This window comes from Oratosquilla oratoria, chromosome 25 (genome assembly GCF_046742065.1).
Source record: "Oratosquilla oratoria isolate Oo_2021 chromosome 25, ASM4674206v1, whole genome shotgun sequence".
NCBI classification, from domain to species: domain Eukaryota; kingdom Metazoa; phylum Arthropoda; class Malacostraca; order Stomatopoda; family Squillidae; genus Oratosquilla; species Oratosquilla oratoria.
The window spans coordinates 33,175,670-33,200,302 of record NC_134801.1 but is presented as its reverse complement, the minus strand read 5'-3'; the positions used below and the strand labels follow the sequence as shown (position 1 = coordinate 33,200,302).

The following is a 24,633-nucleotide window of genomic DNA, read 5'->3' as shown; positions in this document are numbered from 1 at the left end:
ATCTATAGGAAATATAAAATCCTTACACTAGCAACACATTTACAAACCTAAGGCCTTTGAAAAGAAAATGTAAAATGTATACCAATATATCCTCAAAAATGTATGAACATAAAGTCATATCATTTACATGTCTATGTATGTGTACTTTTTAAAATATCTTTAGCAACTTGTGTTTCACAGCATAGAATATTATTTATAATCATTACCTGAAATACAACCAGGAGTTCCCTCTTAACATTTACTAACATGAATAAAAATATGGAGGGACTCAAGTAAGGTTACTACTCAGCTATGGCCAAAGTTGTAACATTTGTTCTATATTTACTTAACTACACTATATAGGAAATGAATTATGTTCATGGGGTCCTGTCTCATTTTCTCCATTCATCAAACTCAGCTTCATATTCACTTATGGCCTTAGAGTGGATTGTTTTCTTTTATGCTATTCCATGAGATGACAACTGTACTGAAAACTGTTTTTTTTTTTTTGGCAAGTTTCAAACATACAATTTGTTCCCATGACCTCACAACTCCCTAGATATCAATCTACCGATATCTATATATTAAAAGGTCTTTTCCCCTTTATAGGGGAGATATCCAGTCAAGGCATGCAACCACCCTCACCCATCCCATACCCGTTTGTTTCCTTATTTCCTTAGCTCCTGTCAAGAAAGATCATTACAACATGCATTCAAGATGATGACAAGAAATGGCTGACAAACTTTGTAACTGGCAGAGAACATAGTGACTCAAAACAATCATATATTGGAGACTGAAAGATTATAAATGGAGCCCCCCAAAGGAGCTATACTATCACTTGCATTGTTTAACTTACTAGTGACCTTACCCTAAACCATGAGCACATCAAAGCTTTCACAGTAAAACAACTACATACAAGTTGCTAACAATAACAAAAAGTAATAGTATCATGAGATGAAGACAATTTTCATTACCCATAAAAAACCACACAACAACAAAAAATGGAAGAATTATAAAATTACTGAAGTACAGAAAGAAAACAAGCAATTATATGGTCATACTTCACCTCAGTCTTGTTCTGTATGCGAAGAACCAGGTTACAGCCATGGGGATCTTTCATGCTCCCAGAATTATTTTCCTCTCTTGCCATGGCCATACACTGACTGTGTTGTGCTGACACCTTCAGACTAATGCTCCTCTCCACGTAAACACTTAAGTGATGCCGCAGCAATTTATACCTGATAAATATGAGAAATAAATTTGTTTGCAGGGTGTACAATATGTACCAATTATACTTGAACATGCACACACACAAAACCAAGTTAACCATACATGAATTTGAGGCTAAGTATAATAAATCAATACATAATATACAGGCCCCAATGATGCTTCTATATAGGTAGGAGTGGAAGAGAAATAGGGGTGTTTCAAGGACAGAGTGACAAGGTGTGCAAAGATGGTATGTGGAACAAGGAGGATGGGAGGGAATAGAAGGAAGGGTAGTGAGTGGTGGGATGATGAAGTGAAAATGGTAGTATAAGAGAAGAAGTAAGCTTTCAGGGATTGGTTGCAAAATAGAATGAGAGCTACAAAGAAAAAAGAAGAGAAGCAAAACATGATAAAGGAGGCAAAAAGGAGAGCAGATGTAAAATGGGGGTTGAGGTATGAGAGAAAATTTTGAAAGTAATAAAAATTTGTTTTGGAAGTTTCTTAAGAGAGGAAGGGGAGGCAAGACAAATAGACAAGAAAAGGTAAAAGGTACAGATTGACAGATGTAAATGGAAAAAGAGGCAGTATGGGGAAGGTAGGAAGGAGAGGCAAGACAAGTACACAAGAGTAGGTAAAAAGTGCAGATGGACAGATGTTAACAGAAGAAGAGGCAGTATGGGAAACATGGGCAGAGTATTCTAGAGAGCTGCTAAATGTGGAGGAGGATAGGAAGGGATCAGTGGTAGCAGTGGGAGGTGCTAAGAAAATGACAGTGATACCAGAGGAAAATGGAGGAGAAATAAGAAAAGACGAGGTACAAGTAGTTTTGACAATGATGAGTGCAGGTAAGGCACCTAGGTTGGATGGATGTCATGAAGACTGTCTGAAGAAGGGAGGTACAGTTATAGTGAACTGGCTAGTGAGGTTGTTTAATGTGTATCTAACAGAAGTGAGAGTGCCATAAGACTGGAGAAGTGCCTGTGTAGTTCCACTTTACAAGGAAAAAGGGGACAAATGTGAGTGTAGTAGTTTTAGAGGGATCACTTTGATGAGTGTAGTTCGGAAGGTGTTGGAGTGTTCATTTGTTGTCATTTGGCTGAGGGCAGCCATATTGGATTTTGTGTGGTTCAATGAACAGACACCAGGTGGCAGTGTTGTTGAGCTGCTATGTGGAGTGCTGGGTCCCCAGTGTATAGGAAGAGGTGACTGAAGCAGGGTTCGAGCAAAGACTGATTGGAGCTAATACTGGTGGCAGAGCATGACAATGGCCTCTTCTAAGTGCCCTACTAAATTTGATAATGAATCTGAATATGAAAATTGGAAAAAGGATATAAGCATATGGAGTGAGTTAACTGATTTAGCTAAAGATAAGCAGGCATTGGCTATATACTTATCATTAACTGGTCGGGTTAGGATGGTGTCTTCTGAAATTGAATTAACAGTTCTGAAGACTGAAAATGGTGTAAAGAGCATTATTGAGAAACTGGACATATTGTTCTTGCCTGATAAAGGTCAATGTCAATTTCCAGCATTTCATTATTTGTATAATTTCAGGAGAAATAACAAGAATATTGATGAATATGTGAGTTTGAACATAGATACTTCAAGTTTACACAAGAAAGAATGACAATGTCGGACTCTGGGATGGCTATTATGCTTCTTGCTTCAAGCAATAAGGCTAAGCATGAGACTCAAACTGTGATGTCAGCAATCTCTGAAATCAACTATACTGATATGAAATCTACTTTAAAATGTGTCCTTGGTCAGCAATTGAGTGTGCATTCAACTCAGGAGTCAGATGTGGACATAGGTGCAGTGTTCCTCAAGCATTAAAGCTGAGCCTGTTTTTTGTGGCAATAATAAATAGGTCTATTATGCCACCTATGAACAGCAACCACATAGATCATCACAGAGATACAGATTTAAAAGAGTAAGAGGAGGAGCAATGTCGACACAAGTTGACTTGAGTGATCAAGGGACTAATCAAAGATTCAATCCCCTGGGTCTTGATGGCCAAGTTTCACGATGCGTGATATGTGATTCACATTACCATTGGGCTTGATATTGTTCACATTCGTATGAGAATAAGGAGGTGTCATTTAGGGGTATCAGTGATAATAGTGAGGAACACATGATACAAATTTTATTATTTGTGGGATATACCTGTGATGAAAATGTCAGACTAATATCATGCATTTGGTTAAGGAGTCTTGAAATTGTGGTATTTTGGACACCAGTTGCTCAACTACAGTTAGCAGTCAACAGTGGTTGGATAATTACTTGAACAACCTGTGCAATTAAGAGTTGGCCATGGTGAGAAAAGAAAAATCTAACTGTATATTTACATTTGGTGATGATGTAACCTATACATCCATTAAGTGTGTAGTATTTCCATGTTGGATTAGAGATGTGAGATCAGAGCTGTCAACTGATGTTGTTGAGTATAATCTTCCACTTCTAATTAGTAAGCAGTCAATGAAAAAAGGGAAAATGGTTCCTGATTTTGGTAAGGATTCAGTGAAGATTATGGATAGATGAGTGAAGTTGAAGGTAGCACTGTCAGGTCACTACATGTTGCCACTGTTCTTGTGACTAGAACCAGGGATCCAAAATATGTTGCTGGGTTCACTGAATAGCAGTAAAACTACTTTAAAACTTCATAGGTGGCATAGTTTTTCTGACATGAAACTGGTAGCCCCACAGGAGCTGCCTTGATCATCAGGCCCTCCCACTGATCTCTTTGGGAAGAAACCTTGGACAGATGTCTTCAATGAATTAGTGTAGAACTATTTTAATGTCACTGGGTAAAAGTAGTAAAGGAAGGGAGTAGTCACCAATTCTCAGTTCTTGTGTTTAACCAATATACTAAATATATACCAAAAGGCCATTTCCCCTTATAAGAGGGGGTGGCCCAACCAAGGGATACACCCACCCTTCACCTGTCCAATATAAGAGTGGTGTAAAGTTGGGTTTGATATTTTCCTGTAGCCTCTTCAGTCTTTTTTGCTGACTTTCTGTAAAGTGTTTGTGATCTCTTTTGTTGTCTTGTCTATGGATAGAAACTGGGTTCTCAAGTTTTCTTCTAAACATTCATATAAACTTGCCATTTTGTTTTCTTGTAATGCGAGTGATTTTTGTGTGTAAACTTCAGAGCTGGGCACATTCCTCGGTGCATTACTAGGTGTATCCCTTGTTGTACTGACTATATATGTGTCAGTCAGGACACCAAGGGATACACCTAGGGATACACCTAGGAACACACCAAGGAATGCACCCAGCTCTGGTAAACTTGATTTTTTTTATTTTTTTGCTTGGGAATATTGCTTATTGATTGTGTTGGAGAAGTTGTCAGGGGGGTTGTCTAGTGGAGTTCAATGTATAGGATGGGTTGGGGTGGGTGTATGCTTTGTCTTGGCCACCTCCTTTATCCAGAGGAAAAAGCCATTTAGTATGCATGGATGCATGTATTAGAGCTACAGGTATAATGTGTTTGTGTTAGATTTGCTGCTGCTTTGTGCACTTGTTTGTTAAGTGCTTGTTTGTGTTATGGTGTTTTTGGGTGAGGGTTTAGGTGTATGTAGGCAGCAGATAGAGTTTGTTCCTAATTGTACTATACAGGAAAGGAGCAACTTTCATTGAGTCCTGTCTCCTATTCTCTAATTTTCTAACAGATTTAGACTCAAATTTATTTACAGTTCCAACTTAATCTATATCCTTGACTTCCAATTATCATGTTTAGATTTCAACTCATGTACTGTTTGAGCTTAGGCTATATCACCTTGTAAGCTATTCCACATATTTATGCATCTATTTGGAAAACTGTATTTCTTCACATCCTTTGGACATGTGCTTTCTTAACTTTCTTAATACGAGTCAAATATTCACATGCACATCAAGTTGTCTGATGTACAATGATGCATCATTATACATGCATTACAAAATATAAAGTTTGTGCTGTTATACTCATTCTCTTTCACCTGTTATACTCCTTCTCTTTCACCCTGAATAAATATAACTTCACAGAAAACATGATCAAGCCTGTTCACAGAATATGAGGGTCACTCAGCTACAACTGCAATATAAATATAATCAGAAAGCCGATGTTAGCATCCTCATATCCATCTGTGGCTCTTGATGTATACATAGGTGTCATCATTTCAAGAATTTAATTTACTCTCATGACCTCTTAAAGCCCTCCCATCTTTAATCAAGAGATCTCTACTGTCACTGCAGTCTATCCCCATTAATGACCTGAAAACTGTAATTACAGTACTACCTCTCATTAATGGACGTTAATTAGCTGTGTTTGCGGTGGTTTTGGTTTTTGGTGCTGTTGTTTAGTGCTGTGCAATCACTATGCCACCCAAAAACCACTCCAAATCAACGGATTACTCACATCAACAGACACCGTTACCCCCCTTTTAGTCCGTTAATGAGAGGTAGTACTGTATATCACCTCTTTCTCTTCAATCTTTCAAATCTGGCAGACCCAGTGCTTTTAGTCTTTCCTAATATGTTTATCTGCCAGGCTGGGGACCGGTTTGATTGCTGCCCTCTGTTTTCTCTCAATCTTGCTTATATCATTCACTTTGTGTGGAGACCATACTACTGATACATATTCCAGTCTTGGATGTATTAGGGTTTTGTGGAGTTTTTTCATCATCCCTTCAACCATATTGTGGAATGCTACTTTAATCTTGTGCGTCTATGTCTCTCCCACAATGATGCTGATATGTCTGTCAGGTGACAGATTGTCTTTTATCAACACTCCCAAGTCTCTCCTCTTTTGCTTTTGTAATGGGTTCATTTCCCAATGGCTTTTTGCCGCTGTTGCTCATTTCCAGTACTTTGCATCTGTCGGTATTGAACTTCATTTCCCATTCTTGGCTCCAAGCAAAAATAGTGTCTAGATCTTTTTTGCAATAGTTTGCCTTCCTCATCATTTTTCACTCTTCTCATGATTTTTGTGTCATCTGCAAACATACTGGTATAGCTTGTTCAGTCCATCATGTTAATGACAGAGACAAGAAATATTACTGGTGCAAGCACTGAACCTTGTGGAACTCTGCTCATTACTCCTCTCCAGCTTGACATCTTGTTCATTACAACTGTCCTCACATATCTTTCCTTCAGAACGTCTTTCATCCATTCTAGTAGTTTGCCACTCAGTCCCAATTTGCTCCAATTTCCACAAAAGTCGACTGTGAGGTGTTTTATCTAATGCCTTCTCTAGGTCCATGTACAAGCAGTCCACCCACCCCTCTCTCTCTCTTGCAGCACATCAATCACTCTCAAGTAAAAGCTTAAAAAAATTCAACACACACAACCTTCCAGATCTGAAGCCAGATTGACTGTCTGTCAGATTGTTCATCTTTTTGAGATACTTGATTCATCAATCTCTCATAATCCTTTCACATAATTTCATTATTGTGCTGGTTAGTGATAGTGATTTGGTTTAACATCACAAACTCCCACCTATCAGGAGGCTAGGATGGTGTCCCTTACAGTGGATTTGTAGCATGGAATTTAATGAACCATGCCCTTAGTTCAACTCGCCCTGAGCAGGGTTCGAATCGTCATTATCTCAACCTTCGTCGCAAGTAACGGCACCCTATCCCATTCAGCCATCAAGCATCCTGGTTAGTGATACTGGCTTATAATTTAGTGGTGTCTCCTTGTTTCCACTTTTGTGAATTGGCACCATATTTGCCCTTTTCCAATCAAGCAGCACAATGCCTTCCTTCAATGAACATGTAATAAGACTGTGGATCTTGTCTGCCTACTGTTCCCTACATTCTTTAATTATCAAGTCTGAGATCCCATCAGGTTCTGAAGATTTTGTCACATCCAATGATCCCAAGAGATTGAGCATTTCCCTCACTTCTACATTATACCTGTTAAACCTGTTTTTTTAGTTTGTTTGTTTTTTTTGCTCCCTTCAATTTTCTCGAAAAATATTGTACTCTTTTGTGAAGAGCAATTGGAATCTTTCATTCATTATTTCTGCCTAAGCTGAGGCCTCTTCAAAGACCTCACCACCCACTATTAACTTGTAATATTTAAAGAGTGCAGTGGAATCTATGTGGATCCATCAGTCATTGCACTGGATAGATGTGTATGTGTGTATTTAGGATGTGTGGGCCTGGGTTTGCTGTCAATGTCAAGGACTTGTAGAAAAAAAAAAAAAAGTGTAGATGCTAAGTTGCTGGCCTCCTTGACAGAAAAATTAGAAGAGTACAAGACAGAAGGAAACTGGAAAATTGTGAAAGAGTAAATATTGGTTTTACCCTGGGGACCATGAATCATTCCCTCAGGGTTCTACCTCCAGTTGTGAGTTGGAGTATTTTGAGCTGTTTTGGAAAGGTGGACAAGCAGACAATCCCTCTTTAGGGATGGAGTGCTTCTGTGGGCTCCATCCTCCTTCCACCATCTCAGCACCATTGGAAGAAGTACCTCCATGTCAACAATGAGTATAAGAGAAAAAATATACATATCACACTAGTACAAATAAATGAATTCTCATCACCTACCTTTTAACTGAGCTGTCCACTTCACAGTAGAATAGAAGTTTGACATTAAAAGCCCCAGGCATAACAGGAGCATGAAGCCAAAGTACTCCTCTTATGCTGTGTCCTGGCTCCATGACACAGTTTTGTATAACGCTCACATTGCTCTTCACCTCTGCATCAGCAGCAGTCTCCCCCTTCAGCTCAACAACATAATCACTTGAAAGCTTTATGGTTTTGTTCTCAAAGTACACATGGTTAGGATCATTAACTCCTAGAAGGAGTTTGTTGAGAGCAATAGGTCCACTATTCGTTATTTCCACTCCTACAGCATGCAGCTGTCCACACTTCAGTACTTGTGGAATGTTATCAAATTTCACATTAAGTTTGGGCATTTTGGGCACAACAGTAATGCACAGCCGCTGATCTTGTGCATAAACTACACCACATTTTTCTGCTGAGGTATTATTGAGCCTTGGTCCTTGTACTTCTATTGACTGCTGTCCCTCAATGGCAACAGGAGCTGATGCAGGTGTTTCTGTATTTTTAGTAGTTGCATCTGGTGTTACGTGAAGTTTGTATACTAAACCTGTGATCTGAACCTTACCCTCCGCCATAGGCACCAGCTGTAACTGCAATTTCTCTGTAGCATGTGGTTCAATGGCACAACCAGCATGAGGCTCACAAACGACTGAAGATTCCTCCTCTCCACCACCACTACTACTGAATGTATACTGAAGTCTCACATCACTGACTGTTATACCAACACTAAGTGGGTTCTCAGCAATAAGCTGGCACCATACTGACTCTCCAACAGGCACAACGGGTGAGGTTAAGTTAGGTGTCTTATCAGTCAGCAGTTGTAGTTGTGGTCTGAAAACAATTGGTGACACTCCCTGGGCTGCTCTTACTAATTTTCTTTCCAAGGCAAACCAAAGAGTATTGTCAGATGCTTCCCCTGTTCCATCATCAAATGACACATTACTAGCCTGTACTAAATCATCATTAGTACTCTTAGTTCCTATATCTCCAATGAGAACCTGAGTCTTTTCCTGCCTGATAATTGGTAGTGGAAGATATGGCAACCCAGTGGAGGCATCCCATTCCTGTTGGAGGTACTGCTGAAAGGCATAAATATATTCACGTATATAAGCTTGCTGTTGCACCACAGATTGCTGGCTTGGGGCATCCTGTTTAGCTCTTTGGTCAACAAGTTTTGTGTATGCACTTAATCCTTCTTCTAACTGTTTCAGATGGTGAGCCTGCTTACCCATTGTGAAATATATGTGATCCTCAGCCAGGACCCAGCCTCTGGATGCATACACCTGTTTGAAAAGTCATGATATCACTTGACTGAAGTAAAGAAACATGAAATATAAATGTACAAATAAACTAAATAATCTAATATAATTTTAGGGTCTTCCAAGAGTGTTTATAAATATTAATACACATTTGCACAAAGAAATACTGTACACAGATCAAGATACATATTCCTTTGAGAAAGTGGAGACTAACCATAACTCCATAAATATTTCCTTTACCCCCTCTATGGTACAATAATGTACCCAAAGATAGAAGTGCTGGTAATCTGTGATTAAATACTCCTTTAAGGGAGTCCTTTATGTCAAAATGTCCAGAAATTAAAATCTCGCATTTCTGAGTTTCCTTTGCCATCTTAATTCAACTCATCCAACTAAACAATTATCAAACATACACATACATGGATTTGTGGAGTAGTACCTGCAAGTGCTTGTCCTGCAAGACATATTTTAGAAAGAATCATATCTGAGCCCTATCATGGGTACCTGTCAGTGTGGTCCTGCAAGAAGGATGGCAGAAAGAATGATCTCCCCAATGCCCACCTTCAGAACACATCAATCCCTTTGCCTCTTTCTGGAGATGCAACTTTAGGGAGCAGACACTTGGTCTCAACTGTTTTTCCTCCACCTTTGTACATGTGAAGAGCTAGAAACTGGCAAATGTTCCCCCCTCCTACATTTTCAGCTAGTGACTTGGAAATGGCTCCATGCTGGTACAACACAAACAACAACCTAAAGTTTCTTTCTGGAGAGATCAATGAAGGGCTTGAGGATCACTGACAACCACTGTAGGGTTGTGAGTTCTCAGTCAGTGAAACTTGAGGCAACAATTATTATTATCAATCATGTTCCTGTCACCTGTCTTCAAATCCCATCAACACCCTCTCCTCAATCTATATGTGCTGCTCCATGTGGCTGATGCTTTGTCTGTGGACTGGATCTAAGATATGTGTCAAGTTTGACTATATTTCTTCAAGTTTTTCACACAAGGAGAGCTGATAACCAGTGCATAAAAGAGATAGCTTGGACACATGAAAAGAATGAGTGAAGAAAGATTAGTAAAAGAAGTGTGGAAGGCAGAGGTGGATGGCGTGAACACGAGGGGATGACCAAGGATGAGATAGATGGATGGGGTGAAAGGAATATTGAGCAAGAGGATGCCTGTTGAGGAAGGGAGAAGGCAGAAGATAGGGGTGAGTGGGGAATGGCTGTGTATGGATGATACTGTGATGCATGGCAGGGAGTGGGTGGGGGATGGGGGTAGGTAGTGTGTAAGAGGCTAGTAGAAAAGACGGTAGAGAGGTACCAGCCAGGTTGTTGCATTTTATAGGTACGCTGTTTGTAAATAATAGCCTGAACAAGCTGGCCAAGTCCACTTTTCTGCTTTGTGTAGGTAATAAAATACTGTGTATAAATAACAGCCCAGGAGCTTGAGTATATATTTGTATGTTGCTGATGTCACACTCCTTTGTAACCTAAGTGAGAATTATGCAGAGACTCAAGATTATTCTAAGTAAACAATATTGTTGTAAAGACCTGAAACAAAGTATCTGATTGGTGAAAGAGTGGAGGATCTTAAATATAAAGTTAAATATCATTGAACATAGGAAATCACTACATCACTGCAAAGCTCACATAGGATCTTGTATATGTGCTCTTGGGGGATTCCTTGGTTGAACTTTGGAAAGTGTGCTGTACTTAATTCAACTTAACAGAAGAAAGGTATAAAAGAAAACATTTTAATTTCCTACGGACAAGGTGCAGGGATGACCCGTCATTTCAGGAGGTGCTAAGATAAGAGGGAGGGTGGAGGGGTGTGGAGTGTATTCAGGGATGGAATGGGTGGGAATGATTTTATGCCTTTTTCTTTTTGGCTACCCCCCTTGTAAGGGGGAAAAAGCCTTGGTATATGTATGTATGTATGTAGACAGAAAATAACAACTAAAGAAGTGAGTCGTCATATTCATAAGTAAGGGCTACAGTGGCAACTACAAGTATATGTGAATGATATTTTGATGCAGCCTGAAGGGATTTCTCCCCATCTTCAATGTTATTGCATGAGGAGATGGAGAGAGGGGGTCACTGACTGAATGAAGCAGCCTTGCTGTGGATGTGCTGTGTTTTGCTGCATTGTTTCTGACCCAGGGCAATAGGCAAGATGCAAGGATTACCTGTCATCCAGGGGGAACCAAGATGAGAGGAAGGGAGGGAGGGGTGGTGAATGGGGGTGGAATGGGTGGTGATGAAATGGGTAGGAGTGGAATTATACCTTTTGACTTTGGCTACCTCCTTTGTAATAGGAAAGAAGCCCTTGATATACGTATGTGTGTACTATAACTTGGTGACACAGAAACAGTCTCTGCCTCCCTTATATAAAAGTCTCTACTCCAACTACCTACCTATTTCTCATAACACTTTTCATTCCACTTAGGTATTTACTTCTTATACTTCATAATTCTCCTCCACACCCATTAAAACAAATATATAAATACATAAATAATACTCAGCTTCCCAAACATATTAAGTGAAAGAGCAATTGCATCCCTACAAGAAACAGTAAATGCTGAGTATAACTAGATTAGTTGTCAAGGGACCATAAATGTATATACATACATACATATACCAAAGGATTTTCCCCCCTTACAAGGGAGATAGCCAAAAAACAAAGGCATAAAATCCACTCCCACCTATTCCATCCCCACACACTCCACTCCCATTCACCCCCCCTTTCCTCTTATCTTGGCTTCTCCTGGATGACAGGTCATCCCTGTACCTTGTACACTGCCCTTGGTAAGTAGTGCCACAAGACACAGCACATCCACAGCAAGGCCACTTAATTTAATCAGTGACCCCCCTTTCCATCCCTTCATACAGAAAAAGAAAAGACAGGGAGAAATCCCTTTGGGCTGCATCAATTTATTATTCACACATACTTCCTCACACCCCATCCCCCACCCCCTCCTTTCCATGCATCACAGTATCATCCATACACAACCATTCTCCATTCACCCCTATCTTGTCTTCTTCCGTCCTTCCTTAACAGACATTCCCCTCTTTCCCAATGCCCCTTTTACTCCACCTATCTCATCCTTAGTAGCCCCTTATGTTCACTCCTTCCACCTCTGCCTTCCACTCCTCTTTTACTAATCTTTCTTCACTGATTCTTTCCATGTGTCCAAACCATCCCAGTACTCTTTCATTCACCCTATCTCCCAACTTCCTTTCCACTTCCATTCTCCTCCTCACCTCCTTGTTTCTCACTCTATCCAACCTCATAACCCCTATCATATTTCACAGGCACTTCATCTCAAACACTTTCAAACTACTCTCTTATGTTCCATGTATCTGCCCCATACAGTGCTGTTGGCACAATTACTCCTTCATACAATCTCTTCTTAGCATCCATTCCCAAATGTTTTTCTCATTACACTTTTTAACACACCAAGGCATTTATTTCCTTCTCTCAATCTACATTCTACCTCCACTCCCTTTCCTGCCACATTTGCACCCTAGTATCTAAAATTATCCACTTCCTCCAGTCTCTCTCCTTTATCCTCACCTCCAGTCTGCTATCACTTTCTCCCTTTGTACATCTCATCACCTTACTTTTACCCACATTTATCTTCAACTTCCTTCTTTCACCCACCTTACCAAACTCTGTCACTAACTTCCTTAATCCCTCCTCTGATCCTGCCACAAGTACAGTGTCATCAGCAAACAACAACTGGCTTATCTCCCACTTTTCTCCATTTTCTTTAACCATCTCCAATCCTTGGTCCATTACCCTTGCATTTACCTCTTGCACCACCCCATCCATGTATAAGTTGAACAGCCAAGATGACATAACACATCCCTGGCAAAGTCCCACCTTTACCTAAAACCACTCACTCTCTCCATTTCTGATTCTAACACAGGCTCTACTACTCTAATAAAAACTCTTGACTGCTCTTAACAGCTTTCCTTCTATCCCATATATCTGCAATACCTCCCATAGAACCTTCCTGTCTACCCTGTCATAAGCCTTCTCCTGATCCATAAAGGCCCAAAAAAAACATCCTTACCTTTTCCTACAGCTTTCTCACATATCTGTCTTACCACAAACATCTGATCTATGCAACCTCTACCTGTTCCTCACCAATGACTCCTTCTGTTTCTCTTCAAATCCTCTCAACCAAAACCCTCCCTAAGCCTTCCCAACTACACTCAACAAACTGATCTCTGAAACTACTACCCTCAACACTTGTCCCCCTTTCCCTTGTAAAGTGGAACTATACAAGCACTCCTCCAGTCCTCTGGCATTCTACCCTATTTTAAACAAACATTAAATAACCTCACCAGCCAGTCCACCATCACTGTACCTCCCTTTTTTAGGCATTCTGCATGACACCCATCCAACCCAGGTGCCTTACCTGCTTTCATCATCTTAACAACTGATTTCACCTCATCTTACAAAGGATTACAAAGGCGGAGCATGCCGACAGGAGACCTTTTGGTCCATATCTAGGTCGGATGCGAAAAAAAAAATCATAATAATAAATTAATAAATAAAAACTATAATAATTTAAATAACAAATAAAATACATAAATAAATGCACAGGTATAGTTAGATAATAAACAAACAAGTAAATAGTAAATAATAATGAATTGACATATAACTAATAATAAATGAAAATCAAAACAGACAAATGATAACAAAACAAAAACAAATAATATGAAATAAATTATAATCATTACAGCATCTTGCTTAGGCGTTTATATAAATGATTTTTAAAGCTTCGAAGTGAACTACATTACACTACCTGTGCAGGAAGTTTATTCCATTCATTAACTACACGGTTGGCAAAGTTGTTTCTACCTACTTCCAAATTGAATCTATTTCCGGACAGTTTGAGACCATTGTTTCTTGTCTGATTCTCATTCAATGTGAAAATTTTGTCACTTTTGATGTTGTCAATTCCCTTTAGAATTTTAAAGACCTGTATCAAGTCACCTCCGAGTCTGCGCTTTTTTAGGGTAAACAGATTCATATGCTTTAGTCGATTTTCGTATGATTTATTCTTGATATTTAGAATCAGTTTTGTGGCTCACCGTTGTACTTTTTCCAGTCTGTCAATGTCTTTAATGAGATTCGGTGAGCATACAGAAACAGCATATTCCAAATGTGGACAAACTAACAATTTATATAGCTTGTTAACGAGTGATGGACTTTTGAAGTCAAAAGATCGCGCAATCAGTCCCAGAATCTTATTTGCTTTCTCAGAAGCTGAAATACACTGCTTGGATGATTTGAGATCATTACTGATAATTACGCCAAGATCTTTTTCACTATCCACTTTTGTTAACGAATTTCTAAATAACTTGTAATCGTACTTACTGTTATTTTTACCTATGTGCATTACCTTGCATTTACTTGGGTTAAATTTCATTAGCCACTTTTCAGACCATTGCTGTAATCTATCTAAATCTTCTTGAATATCTAACTGATTTAAGTGATCATTTGCCATTCCACACAGTTTTGTATCATCAGGAAATTTGGAAACAGTAGATTTTAGTCCATGGTCTATATCATTTATATATACTATGAATAGAAGTGGCCCAAGAACAGAACCCTGAGGAACTCCACTTGTAACATTTTTCCATCTAGAAGTTTTTCCATTTAAAACAACTCTCTGTTTTCAATCATTCAACCAATTACTAGTCCAATTTAATAGGCTACCACTTATTCCATGCGAAGCTAATTTAGTAAGTAGTCTTTCGTGTGGGACGGTATCAAAAGCTTTTGCAAAGTCTAGATATATTAAATCTATATTGTTTCTTTTGTCATAATTCGAGATAACTGTGTTGTAGAATTCGAGTAAGTTAGTCATGCAAGAACGTTTCCATCTGAAACCATGCTGGCTATCATTTATCAAATGGTTACTTTCTAAATGATGTTCAGTAGCATCTCTGATGATAGTTTCCATTATTTTTCCTACAATTGAAGTCAAACTTATAGGCCTATAGTTATTTGGTTTCTTTTTGTCACCTTTTTTGAATATGGGAGTAACGTTAGCTAGCTTCCATTCTCTTGGGACATCTCCGGATATGATGGATTTCTTGAAAATAATTTCTAATGGAACAACAATCTCATTTTTCATTTCCTTTAAGATTCTTGGATGCCAACCATCAGGCCCTGGTGTTTTATTAACTTTGAGTTTCTCTATACACCTTTTAATTTTTTCTTTTGTTATATTTACCGTGGTGAGTAAGTTTACCCTAGACTTTTCACAGGTTTCAGTTTGGAGTTCACTTTGAGGTGTTTCGTTTACGAATACTGAGCTAAAATAATTGTTTAAAATATTACACATTCCTTCATATGAATATTCAAGTTGACCGTAAGCAGATAATAGTGGACCAATGTGATTCCTAACAACCTTTTTATCTCTGATGTAACTATAGAATTCTTTGGGATTCTCTTTGGATTTATCAGCAATATTCATTTCGTATTGTTGTTTTATTTTTTTATTGTCTTTTTTAAATCTCTTTGTATTGATACATAACTTTCAGTCATTAGATGCACCCGAGCACTTATATTTCTTATAAGTCTGTCTCATTTTAGCAATACTTTTTTCAGTTTCTTTGTCGAGCCACTTTGGGCGAGCCTGATTTGGGGGACGTCTGTCCTTAAAAGTAATGTAAGTATGAATCATCTTAGTGAGCGTATTTTGAAATATTTCCCACATCTGATCTACAGGTCTTTCGCTTAATTTTGCCTCCCAATCTGTAAGCTGAAGCTCCTGACGTAGTCCTATGAACTGAGCTTTACTGAAATCGGGTATTTTAGAAACACAAGTACAGACGCTCCTCTACTTACGTTCATACGTTTTACGTTTTTTCGATTTTATGTTTGGACTGTAAAAAAAAAAATTGTAAACAAAATTTTTTTGAGTGAATTTTTTAGTTTAGCGCGCTCTCTATAGTTCAAATGATACTTACGCATGATGCTGCGTCCATTGTTTACATGGCACAAACGACAGACTGAACGTGCCTTGCCTCATCCTCCTCCTCCACCATCTCAATTTATGTTGCTTGAATTTAATTTATTTGAAATTAATGTTATTATTTTACAATGATATGTGTATAATTAATGATTTAGGGGTGTTTTATAAGATACGGTAATAGAATTTACGGATGTATAGTACAGTAACAACTTACGTTCATTTTCAACTTACGTTCGGCCGTTCGGAACGTAACTAAAACGTAAGTTGAGGAGCGTCTGTATCTATTCTAAAATTTTTAGGAGTTTGAATCTAAGTTGTGATCGCTATTTGCAACAGTTTCACCGACTTCTACATCAGTTAGCATACTTTCGCGGCTAGTGATCAATAGATCAAGTAAGTTTCCATATCTTGTGGGCTCTTTTACATGCTGAATTAAGTAATTGTCACCAAGAAAATCAATCAAGCAACTACCTATATGGCCATGTTCAAGGATCATCCAATCAATGTCAGTAAAATTGAAATAACAGTTTGTCATCTGCTAAAGATAATGTCTTTGGCCTATATATTACACCTACATTTATTTTTTGTCTATTTGTTTGGGTTAACTCAACCCACAAACTATCACATGCATCCTGTTTCACTTTCTCTAAAACACAAGCATGAATATTGTTTTTAATGTACAATAGAACACCCCCACCTTTCTTGTGGTTTCTATCCTGATGAAAGTGTTTAAATCCCGCAATATTAAATTCAGCTTCGAACTCTGTACCACTTAACCATGTCTCGGTTATTCCTATCATATCGAGATTTTCGCTTTTGACATACGCCTGTATTTCCTGAAATTTGTTCCTAATACTATGAGCATTAAAGTACATGGTTTTAAGAAACTCATGATTATTTCTTTTTGACACATTTTGAGTTTCAATATCACGTCTTATATTATCTATCCTTATTTCTCCTCCACTTTCCTCACTCATCACTGTCATTTTCTTAGTGCTTCTCACTGCAACTACCTTTCCCTCCCTGTCCTCCTTCACATTTAGCAATTCCCTAAAATACTCTGTCCATCTTCCTCTTACTGTTGTCTCTTCCATTATCATCTCTCCATCTGCATCTTTTACCTTTTCTTCTCTACTTGATTTGCTTCCTCTTCCTCTCTTAATTTCTTTCCAAAACATCTTTTTATTACTTTCAAAATTTTCTGTCATACTCTTACCCCATTTCACATCTTCTCTTCTCTTTGCCTCCTTTATCTTATGCTTTACTTCTCTTTTCTTTTCTTTGTACCTCTCATATGATTCTTTTGTCCTATTTTGTAACCAATCTGTGAATGCTTGCTTCTTGTCATCTACAACTTTCTTTGCTTCCTCATCCCACCAATCACTACCCTTCCTTCTATTTCCTCCTGTCCTCCTTGTTCCACACACCATCTTTGCATACTGTATGACTCCCTCCTTGAAGTATCATGGTGCACCAAAACCATCAATCTCAACCCTACAAAACACATATAAGTAAGCTCATTTCCACTAAAACAAACAATTTACCAATACCACTGTTCTGACCCCATATGTATGTAATTCAACCTCACCTGAAATGCTTGCTTATAAGCACGCAGAGAATGTGCCCTCTGCCCAGCTTTACTATAGCGATGTCCAGCTAAGGTCATATGAAATGCATATTTTCTGGGCAAAGGTCGCCTTGCATTGATGAAACAATGGGCTGCCTGCTCTAGCATCAGAGCTGATAGCAAATCACTTTCTTCTGATGTCATCTTGATAAAGGTTAATGCTGCATCACTGTATTCTCCCATGTGCTTGAGAACTTCTGTGCTTAAAAGAGTCAAGCGTATGGCATAGTTGTAAACCTGAAAATAAAATTATTGCAATTTATTTTACTAAGATGAATAAATTTGCTGAAGGCATACCACTAAATTAATTTCATTACATGTGAATAATGTAATAGCATGAATTTCTTTAGAAGGAATGAGAAAGGACAAATAAGCTTTGTAACTACATTCAAATAATCCAAGAGAAAATCTCGCACCATTGGAAGTAAATCTCATCCACTTTATATTGAAAATACCATATCAGATATCACTCTCTTACCTTACACACACTGAGATAAGTCTGAAGACTGCCTTCCAAATAACGTTTTGGATAATCAGCACTGCTGTGCATAAAAGCAGCCAATCCTGCCATTTCTTGAGCTCCCGCAAAATACAGCCATGCTTGGTCACTCTTGAAATCATTTTTTGCTGTATGGTATGCATTATATGCTAGTTCATACAGGCCAAACATGAAACACAGATCCCCTAACCTCCTTGTCTGTAATTCAGTGGCTTCTGGACTGTACACAACTGTATTGTTTGCTGTACCAGGGGCTTTGTTACCACCCAGCCAGCGTCGTGTGGCACTGAACAAAGATTTTGATCTTGACCTGTTTGTGACAGCTTCATTTAAATACTTGATCTGCCGCTCTACATAAGGCAGGAGACTTCTTAAACAGAACTCATGCACAAATATTCTGATCCTGTCAACATCAGAGGAGGTCAAACATCCTCCATGATGAACTGCTTGTGAAGAGACAGGAAGACTTTGGTTGTTAAGAATGACAGGAATGTCTGGAGCTACATCATTAGTACCAATTCCATCAATGATACCATTTTTGCCATCCTCTGTTGGTGGAGGCAACATGGGGGAGAGCGGGTGAACACTTTCCAATGAGTCTCCCTCCATTACTCTGGTCGGCATTCCTGAGACATCTTCACGTGGAGTTCCAGTGCCACTGCTGGTTTCAGAGCTGGTGCCTCCCCTGTCAATAAAATAACTAACTTTACATTTGCTCACTGTTAAAATAACTACCCTTGTATTTGCTTATCATTACAATATCTACCCTTATATTTGCTATAACATATGGGGCTTCCCATATATACAGTATATCTATTAATATCTTGTCTCATGTAATACCATGAAAGTTACAAAACCTTAAGATTCTCATGACTAACATGTTTTTTATATCCTTATATGCCTTCCATATGCTGATACATTCAAAATATTTTTTCACAAAATAGTACTTTTGTAGATTGAGAACAGCAAGTAAGTGTCTTGGGGGATTAAAATGATGAGAAATAGACGTTTGGGAATGGATGCTAAGAGGAGATTATATGTAGGGGTGATTGTGCCAACAACACTGCATGGGGCAAAAACATGGAATTTAAGAGAGGCAAAGAGGAAAATTTTAAATGTATCTAAGAAGTATGGTAGGGGCTACAAGGTTGGATAGAGTGAGGAATGAAGAAATGAGAAGAGCAGGGGTGGAAAAGGAGATGGGAGACAGAGTTGATGAAAGAGTATTGGGATGGTTTGGACACATGGAAAGAATGAGTGAAGAAAGATTAGTGAAAGAGGTGGAAGGAAGAGATGGATGGAGTGAACATGAGGGGATGATCAAGGATGAAATGGATGGATGGGGTGAAAGGGGCATTGAGCTGGAGGGGGATGTCTGTTGATCAGGGAAGAGAGAAGGTGGGAGATAGAGGTGAGTGGAGAATGGCTGTGTATGAATGATACTGTGATGCAAGGGAGTCAGTGGGTGGGGGATGGGGGTTAGGAAGTGTTATGTGTATGTGTGAGTGATATTTTGATAAAGACCAAAGGGATCACCAATTAAGTGAAGTAGCCTTGCTGTGGATGTGCTATGTCTTGCTGCATTGCTTCAGACCCGGGGCAGTAGGTAGGATACAGAGATGAACCATCATCCATGAGGAGCTAATATGTGAGGGAGGAAAGGGTGGTGAATGGGAGTATAAATGGTGGGGATGAAATGGGTGGAGATGGGTATATGCCTTTTTGACTGACTACCTCCTTGGTATGGGAGGAAAAAATCCCTTGGTACATAGATAAACATTGAGGATTAGGAGAGGGACAGAGGGAGTAATTGGTGAGGAATAGTGTGGGTTTAGGACATGTAGGGGGTGCGTGGATCAGATTTTTGTGGTAAGACAGATATGTACAAGAGCTTTACGAAAAGGTATAGATGTTTTTTGGGTCTTTATAGATTTGGAAAAGGCTTATGACAGGGTAGACAGGAAGGCACTGTGGGAGGTATTACATTTATTTGGGATAGGAGGAAAACTGTTAAGAGCAGTCAAGAGTTTTTATAAGAGTAGTAGAGCCTATGTTAGAATTAGAAACGGAGAGAGTGAGCAGTTTGAGGTAAAGGTTGGACTTAGTCAGGGATGTGTTATGTCTCCATGGCTGTTCAATTTATACATGGATGGGGTGGTGCGAGAAGTAGATGCAAGGGTAATGGGATGGGGATTGGAGAGGGTTTAAGAAAATGGAGAAAAATGAAAGATAAGCCAGTTGTTTGCTGACAACACTGAGCTTGTGGCAGGATCAGAGGAGGAATTAAGGAAGTTAGTGACAGAGTTTGGGAAGGTGTGTGAAAGAAGGAAGTTGAAGATAAATATGGGTAAAAGTAAGGTGATGAGATGTACAAGGGGAGAAGGTGGCAGCAGACTGGAAGTAAGAATTAAAGGAGAGAGACTGGAAGAAATGGATAGCTTTATATACTTAAGGGTACATGTGGCAGGAAAGGGATGAATGGAGGTGGAGTGGACTGTAGAATGAGAGAAGCAATTTAATGCTTTGGGGGATTAAAAAAAATGAGAAATAGACATTTAGGAATTGATACTAAGAGGAGATTGTATGAAGCAGTGATTGTGCCAAAAGCACTGTATGGGGCAGAAACATGGATCATAAGAGAGAAAGACTAAATGTGTTTGAGATGAAACGCCTGAGAAGTATGGTACGGGTTACTAGATTGGATAGAGTGAGAAACAAGGAGGCAAGGAGGAGAGTGGAGGTGGAAAGGGAATTGGGATATAGGATTGATGTAAGAGTATTGGGATGGTTTGGACACAAAGAAAGAATAAATGAAACAGTTAGTAAAAGAGGAGTGGAAGGCAGAGGTGGATGGAATGAACATGAGGGGGCAACCAAGGGTGAGATGGGTGGATGGGGTATAAGAGGCATTGTGAAAGAGGGGAATGTCTGTTGAGGAAGGAAGGGAGAAGATAGAAGATAGGGATATGTGGAGAATGGTTGTGTATGGATGAATCTGTGATGCATAGAAGGGAGTGGGTAGGGGATGGGGGGTGAGTATGTGTGAATGATATTCTGATGCAGTCCAAAGGGATTTCTCCCAGTCCTCTCTCTGCATGAGGGGACATAGGGGGGTGGGTCACCAATTAAATGAAGCGGCCTTGCTCTGGATGTGTTGTGTCTTGCTGCATTGCTTGTGACCCAGGGCAGTGGACAAGATCAGGGATGACCTCTCATTGAGGAGGAGCTAAGAATAGCAGGAAGCAGGGGTGATGAATGGGAGTGGAGTATGTGGGGATGAAATGGGTGGGAGTTGATATATGCCTTTGGCTTAGGCTATCTTCCTTGTATGGGGGAAAAAGCCCTTGGTATATGTATGTATATACATAGATAGTACTTTTACATACTAATTAATCAATACACTGTCCCAGTTCTCTTGTGCAGGAGACCCATGTCTCGGAGGAAATTGTTTATTAGTAGGGATGAGAATTATTTGAATTTGTTGTCACTGGCAGTCCAAAAATCCAATCTTATAGTAAAACTAAATGACCAAACCCTTCCATTGGAAAATAACCCCAAAATTTTAGGCCTCACATTTGACGCTCACGAGACTTTCACCACACAAATCAATGACCTGACCTAAAAAATAAATAAATAAATATAATAAATAAATAGAAAATAAATCAATTAACTCATTGCAAGCACTGACTCTGGACAAGAGAAAGAAACTAATAACCATCTTTAAGCAATTTTATAAGATCCACACTCAATTATACCTCCAAAGCCTGGTTCCCAAGAATCATTAAACAACTTACAAACATTAAGAGTGTAGTAGAGAGTAATAAAAAGATGCACCCTAACACCCTAAGCACCCTAACAGAATGGAAAAATACCCACCAGTAGCATATTATTCAAACATTTATAACAACCTACCACCTGAACCACACAAAACATTCACCCCATAGTAAAAACCTTTCCTTATCTGGCAAGACCACACTAGCACACTTGTATTCAGGGCACCATCCAGCATTGAAACTCTACCAACAAATACAGAACAGGCCTGACAACAGATTCAAACTGTCCTAAATGCAACTATCTCATAGATGACTCAGAGCACCTCACACTAATAATCCTTAGATGACAACACAAAATCTATTCCCCGAGTGACTTGTGGGTCTGCCTGGAAGCCAGTGTTAGTTACCTGCAAGAGACCATGAGAAACAGATTGATTGACTGACAAATCCCACATATCTCAACTGCCTCATCCATGGATCAATGCCACCTGCATAAGAGCCAGTGGCAGGGGTGTTGTGGCTGACTGGACCCCAACTCTTGAGGGTTGGGGAATGGTCCCATGACAAAGATGTTGCCATACCATGACAACATAAGTAACATCCACTTAAAACACATTGGACCACATGGCATACACACACTCATCAACATTGTAAACTACAGCTATTCATACAACACTATACCCGACATCTGGAAGCACGGGGGGTAATCATCACCATCCCTAAACCCAATAAAGACCCAACAGTTCCAGCATAACACAGCCCTATCACATTTCTCTGCACCCCCTCCAAAGTCATAAAACACCTCATATTACAACTCGTCACACTACATACTCCCATTGCTGAATCACAACATGATTTTAGGCCATTACATTCCACAATCACTCTTCTGATATAGCTCACACTCAGTTATTGATGGTATCAATTCAGATAAGCCCCCACACAGATTACTAGACATTAGTAAAGCTTTCATTGCCATTCTCCATCACAATCTCACAATCAAATCATATAACTTAAACATGCACAATAATATCAAAAGATGGCTGGCCAATTATCTGGCAGATAGAAATGCCTATGTGTCATATGATGGCCAATCACTGCTCATCAGAAACTTTAAGAACAGAATACCACAGGGCTCAGTTCTATCCACCACACTCTTTAATCTATATATCCATTATATACACATACCCAACACCTCAGAAATACAAATCTCCTTACACAGACAACATAACAATTACATGTACACACTGTAATGCATGGAAGGGAGTGGGTGGGGGACAGGGGGGTGAGGGAGTATGTGTGAATGATACTTTGACACAGCCCAAAGGGATTTCTCCCCATCTTCTCTTTTTCTGCATGGTTAAGTGAAGTGGCCTTGCTCTGGATGTGCTGTGCCTTGCATTGTTTCTGACCCAGGGCAGTGGACAAGATGCAGGGATGACTCATCATCCAGGAGCCAAGAAAAGAGGGAGGGAGGGAGGGGTGATGAATGGGAATGGAATATATGGGATGAAATGGGTGGGAGTGGAGTTATGCCTTTGACTTTGGCTACCTCCCTTATAAGGGGAAAAAGCCATTGGTATATGTATGTATATATGTATTAAATATTACACATGTATGTATTAAATATCTGCACAATCATATTCAATAATTCCACAAAATATAAAGAAATCTTTTATACTCACGATTCACACGTGGACCTAAACTGGAGGAATTGACTCCAAGGATCTGGCAAGTGAATGTCCATCTGCCCATGTGGCCTTGAGTTGATCTGGAGCAAGTGACAGTTGGCTGCACCATACATGCTTGACATCTGCTCATACACTGTTTCCGCTCTGCCCAAAATATGAATGAATATTTAGTGCAGTGGGTCTTAACCATTATTCAATGTTCACACATCCTGAAATTTCAATGTATTTCTTTGCATCCTTTATATATTCTTATTTAAGACTAAAAGTTGATTGACAAAATAACAGCAATGATACAGAACTTTAAATACCTAAAGTCAGTTCTATTAGTATATAAGAAATATTCACAGCAGCTCAATCAGGCAGTCAATCTGCATTGTTTATAATCCCAGTTTTTGTGTACCATACACCCAAGAGGTGTGTGAACCCAAGGTTAAAAACCAATGACTGCATATGTATTAAATAAGGAAATTCTACATGAACTGTACCATGTGTGGTAGGTCCTAAGATTTGCAAGGTTATTCTCCTCTCATTGAAGGAAGGTACTGACCATATAGTGAGGGAAGAGTAAAAAGGTAAGAGGTGCCCTGACAGTAGTATGGAGAAATAAAAATATGTCATTGGAAGCAATGAAGAAATAACTATGTCAAGAGTTATGTATGGGAGTGAAGCCTGGTGATATATGCAAGTGGTGTGACCATTTTCAGTATTATGAAAGGAATGGAAGTTCTTGATAGAGATGATCTATTAAAATGGGACGAAAGAGAAACAAGAGGACACACAAGAGAAACTAAAGAAAGACAGCTACAGAAGAGATCTGAAAAAAAAAAAAAAAAAAAACAGTTTCCCACACAAAGTGATTGATGTCTGGAACAAATTGAACTGTGAAACAGTTAATGCCAGAACTATACACGAATTCAAAAGCAAACTGGATGTGGAGAGATACAAAAATGGGTCAAAACGAGCATAGCTCTAGTCCTGTGAAATACAACTAGGTAAAGACAATGGAAACGAGATGACCGAGAGATTTTCAAAGTGTCACAGAATATGAAATAT

General features: G+C 39.1%; 1 protein-coding gene across 1 annotated transcript in view; it reads right to left on the bottom strand.

Annotated features, from left to right (window-relative positions):
* Nucleotides 1–24,633, bottom strand: part of l(3)76BDm (trafficking protein particle complex subunit 8 homolog l(3)76BDm) — a 71,895-nt gene that overhangs the window by 24,049 nt on the left and 23,213 nt on the right. The window contains exons 5-9 of the mRNA XM_076208614.1: nt 23,575–23,724; nt 18,099–18,804; nt 17,582–17,857; nt 7,719–9,019; nt 1,046–1,217 (exon numbers count right to left, since the gene is read on the bottom strand). Of these exons, the coding sequence (XP_076064729.1) occupies nt 1,046–1,217; nt 7,719–9,019; nt 17,582–17,857; nt 18,099–18,804; nt 23,575–23,724 (2,605 nt within the window). The remainder of the gene's footprint in view (nt 1–1,045; nt 1,218–7,718; nt 9,020–17,581; nt 17,858–18,098; nt 18,805–23,574; nt 23,725–24,633) is intronic.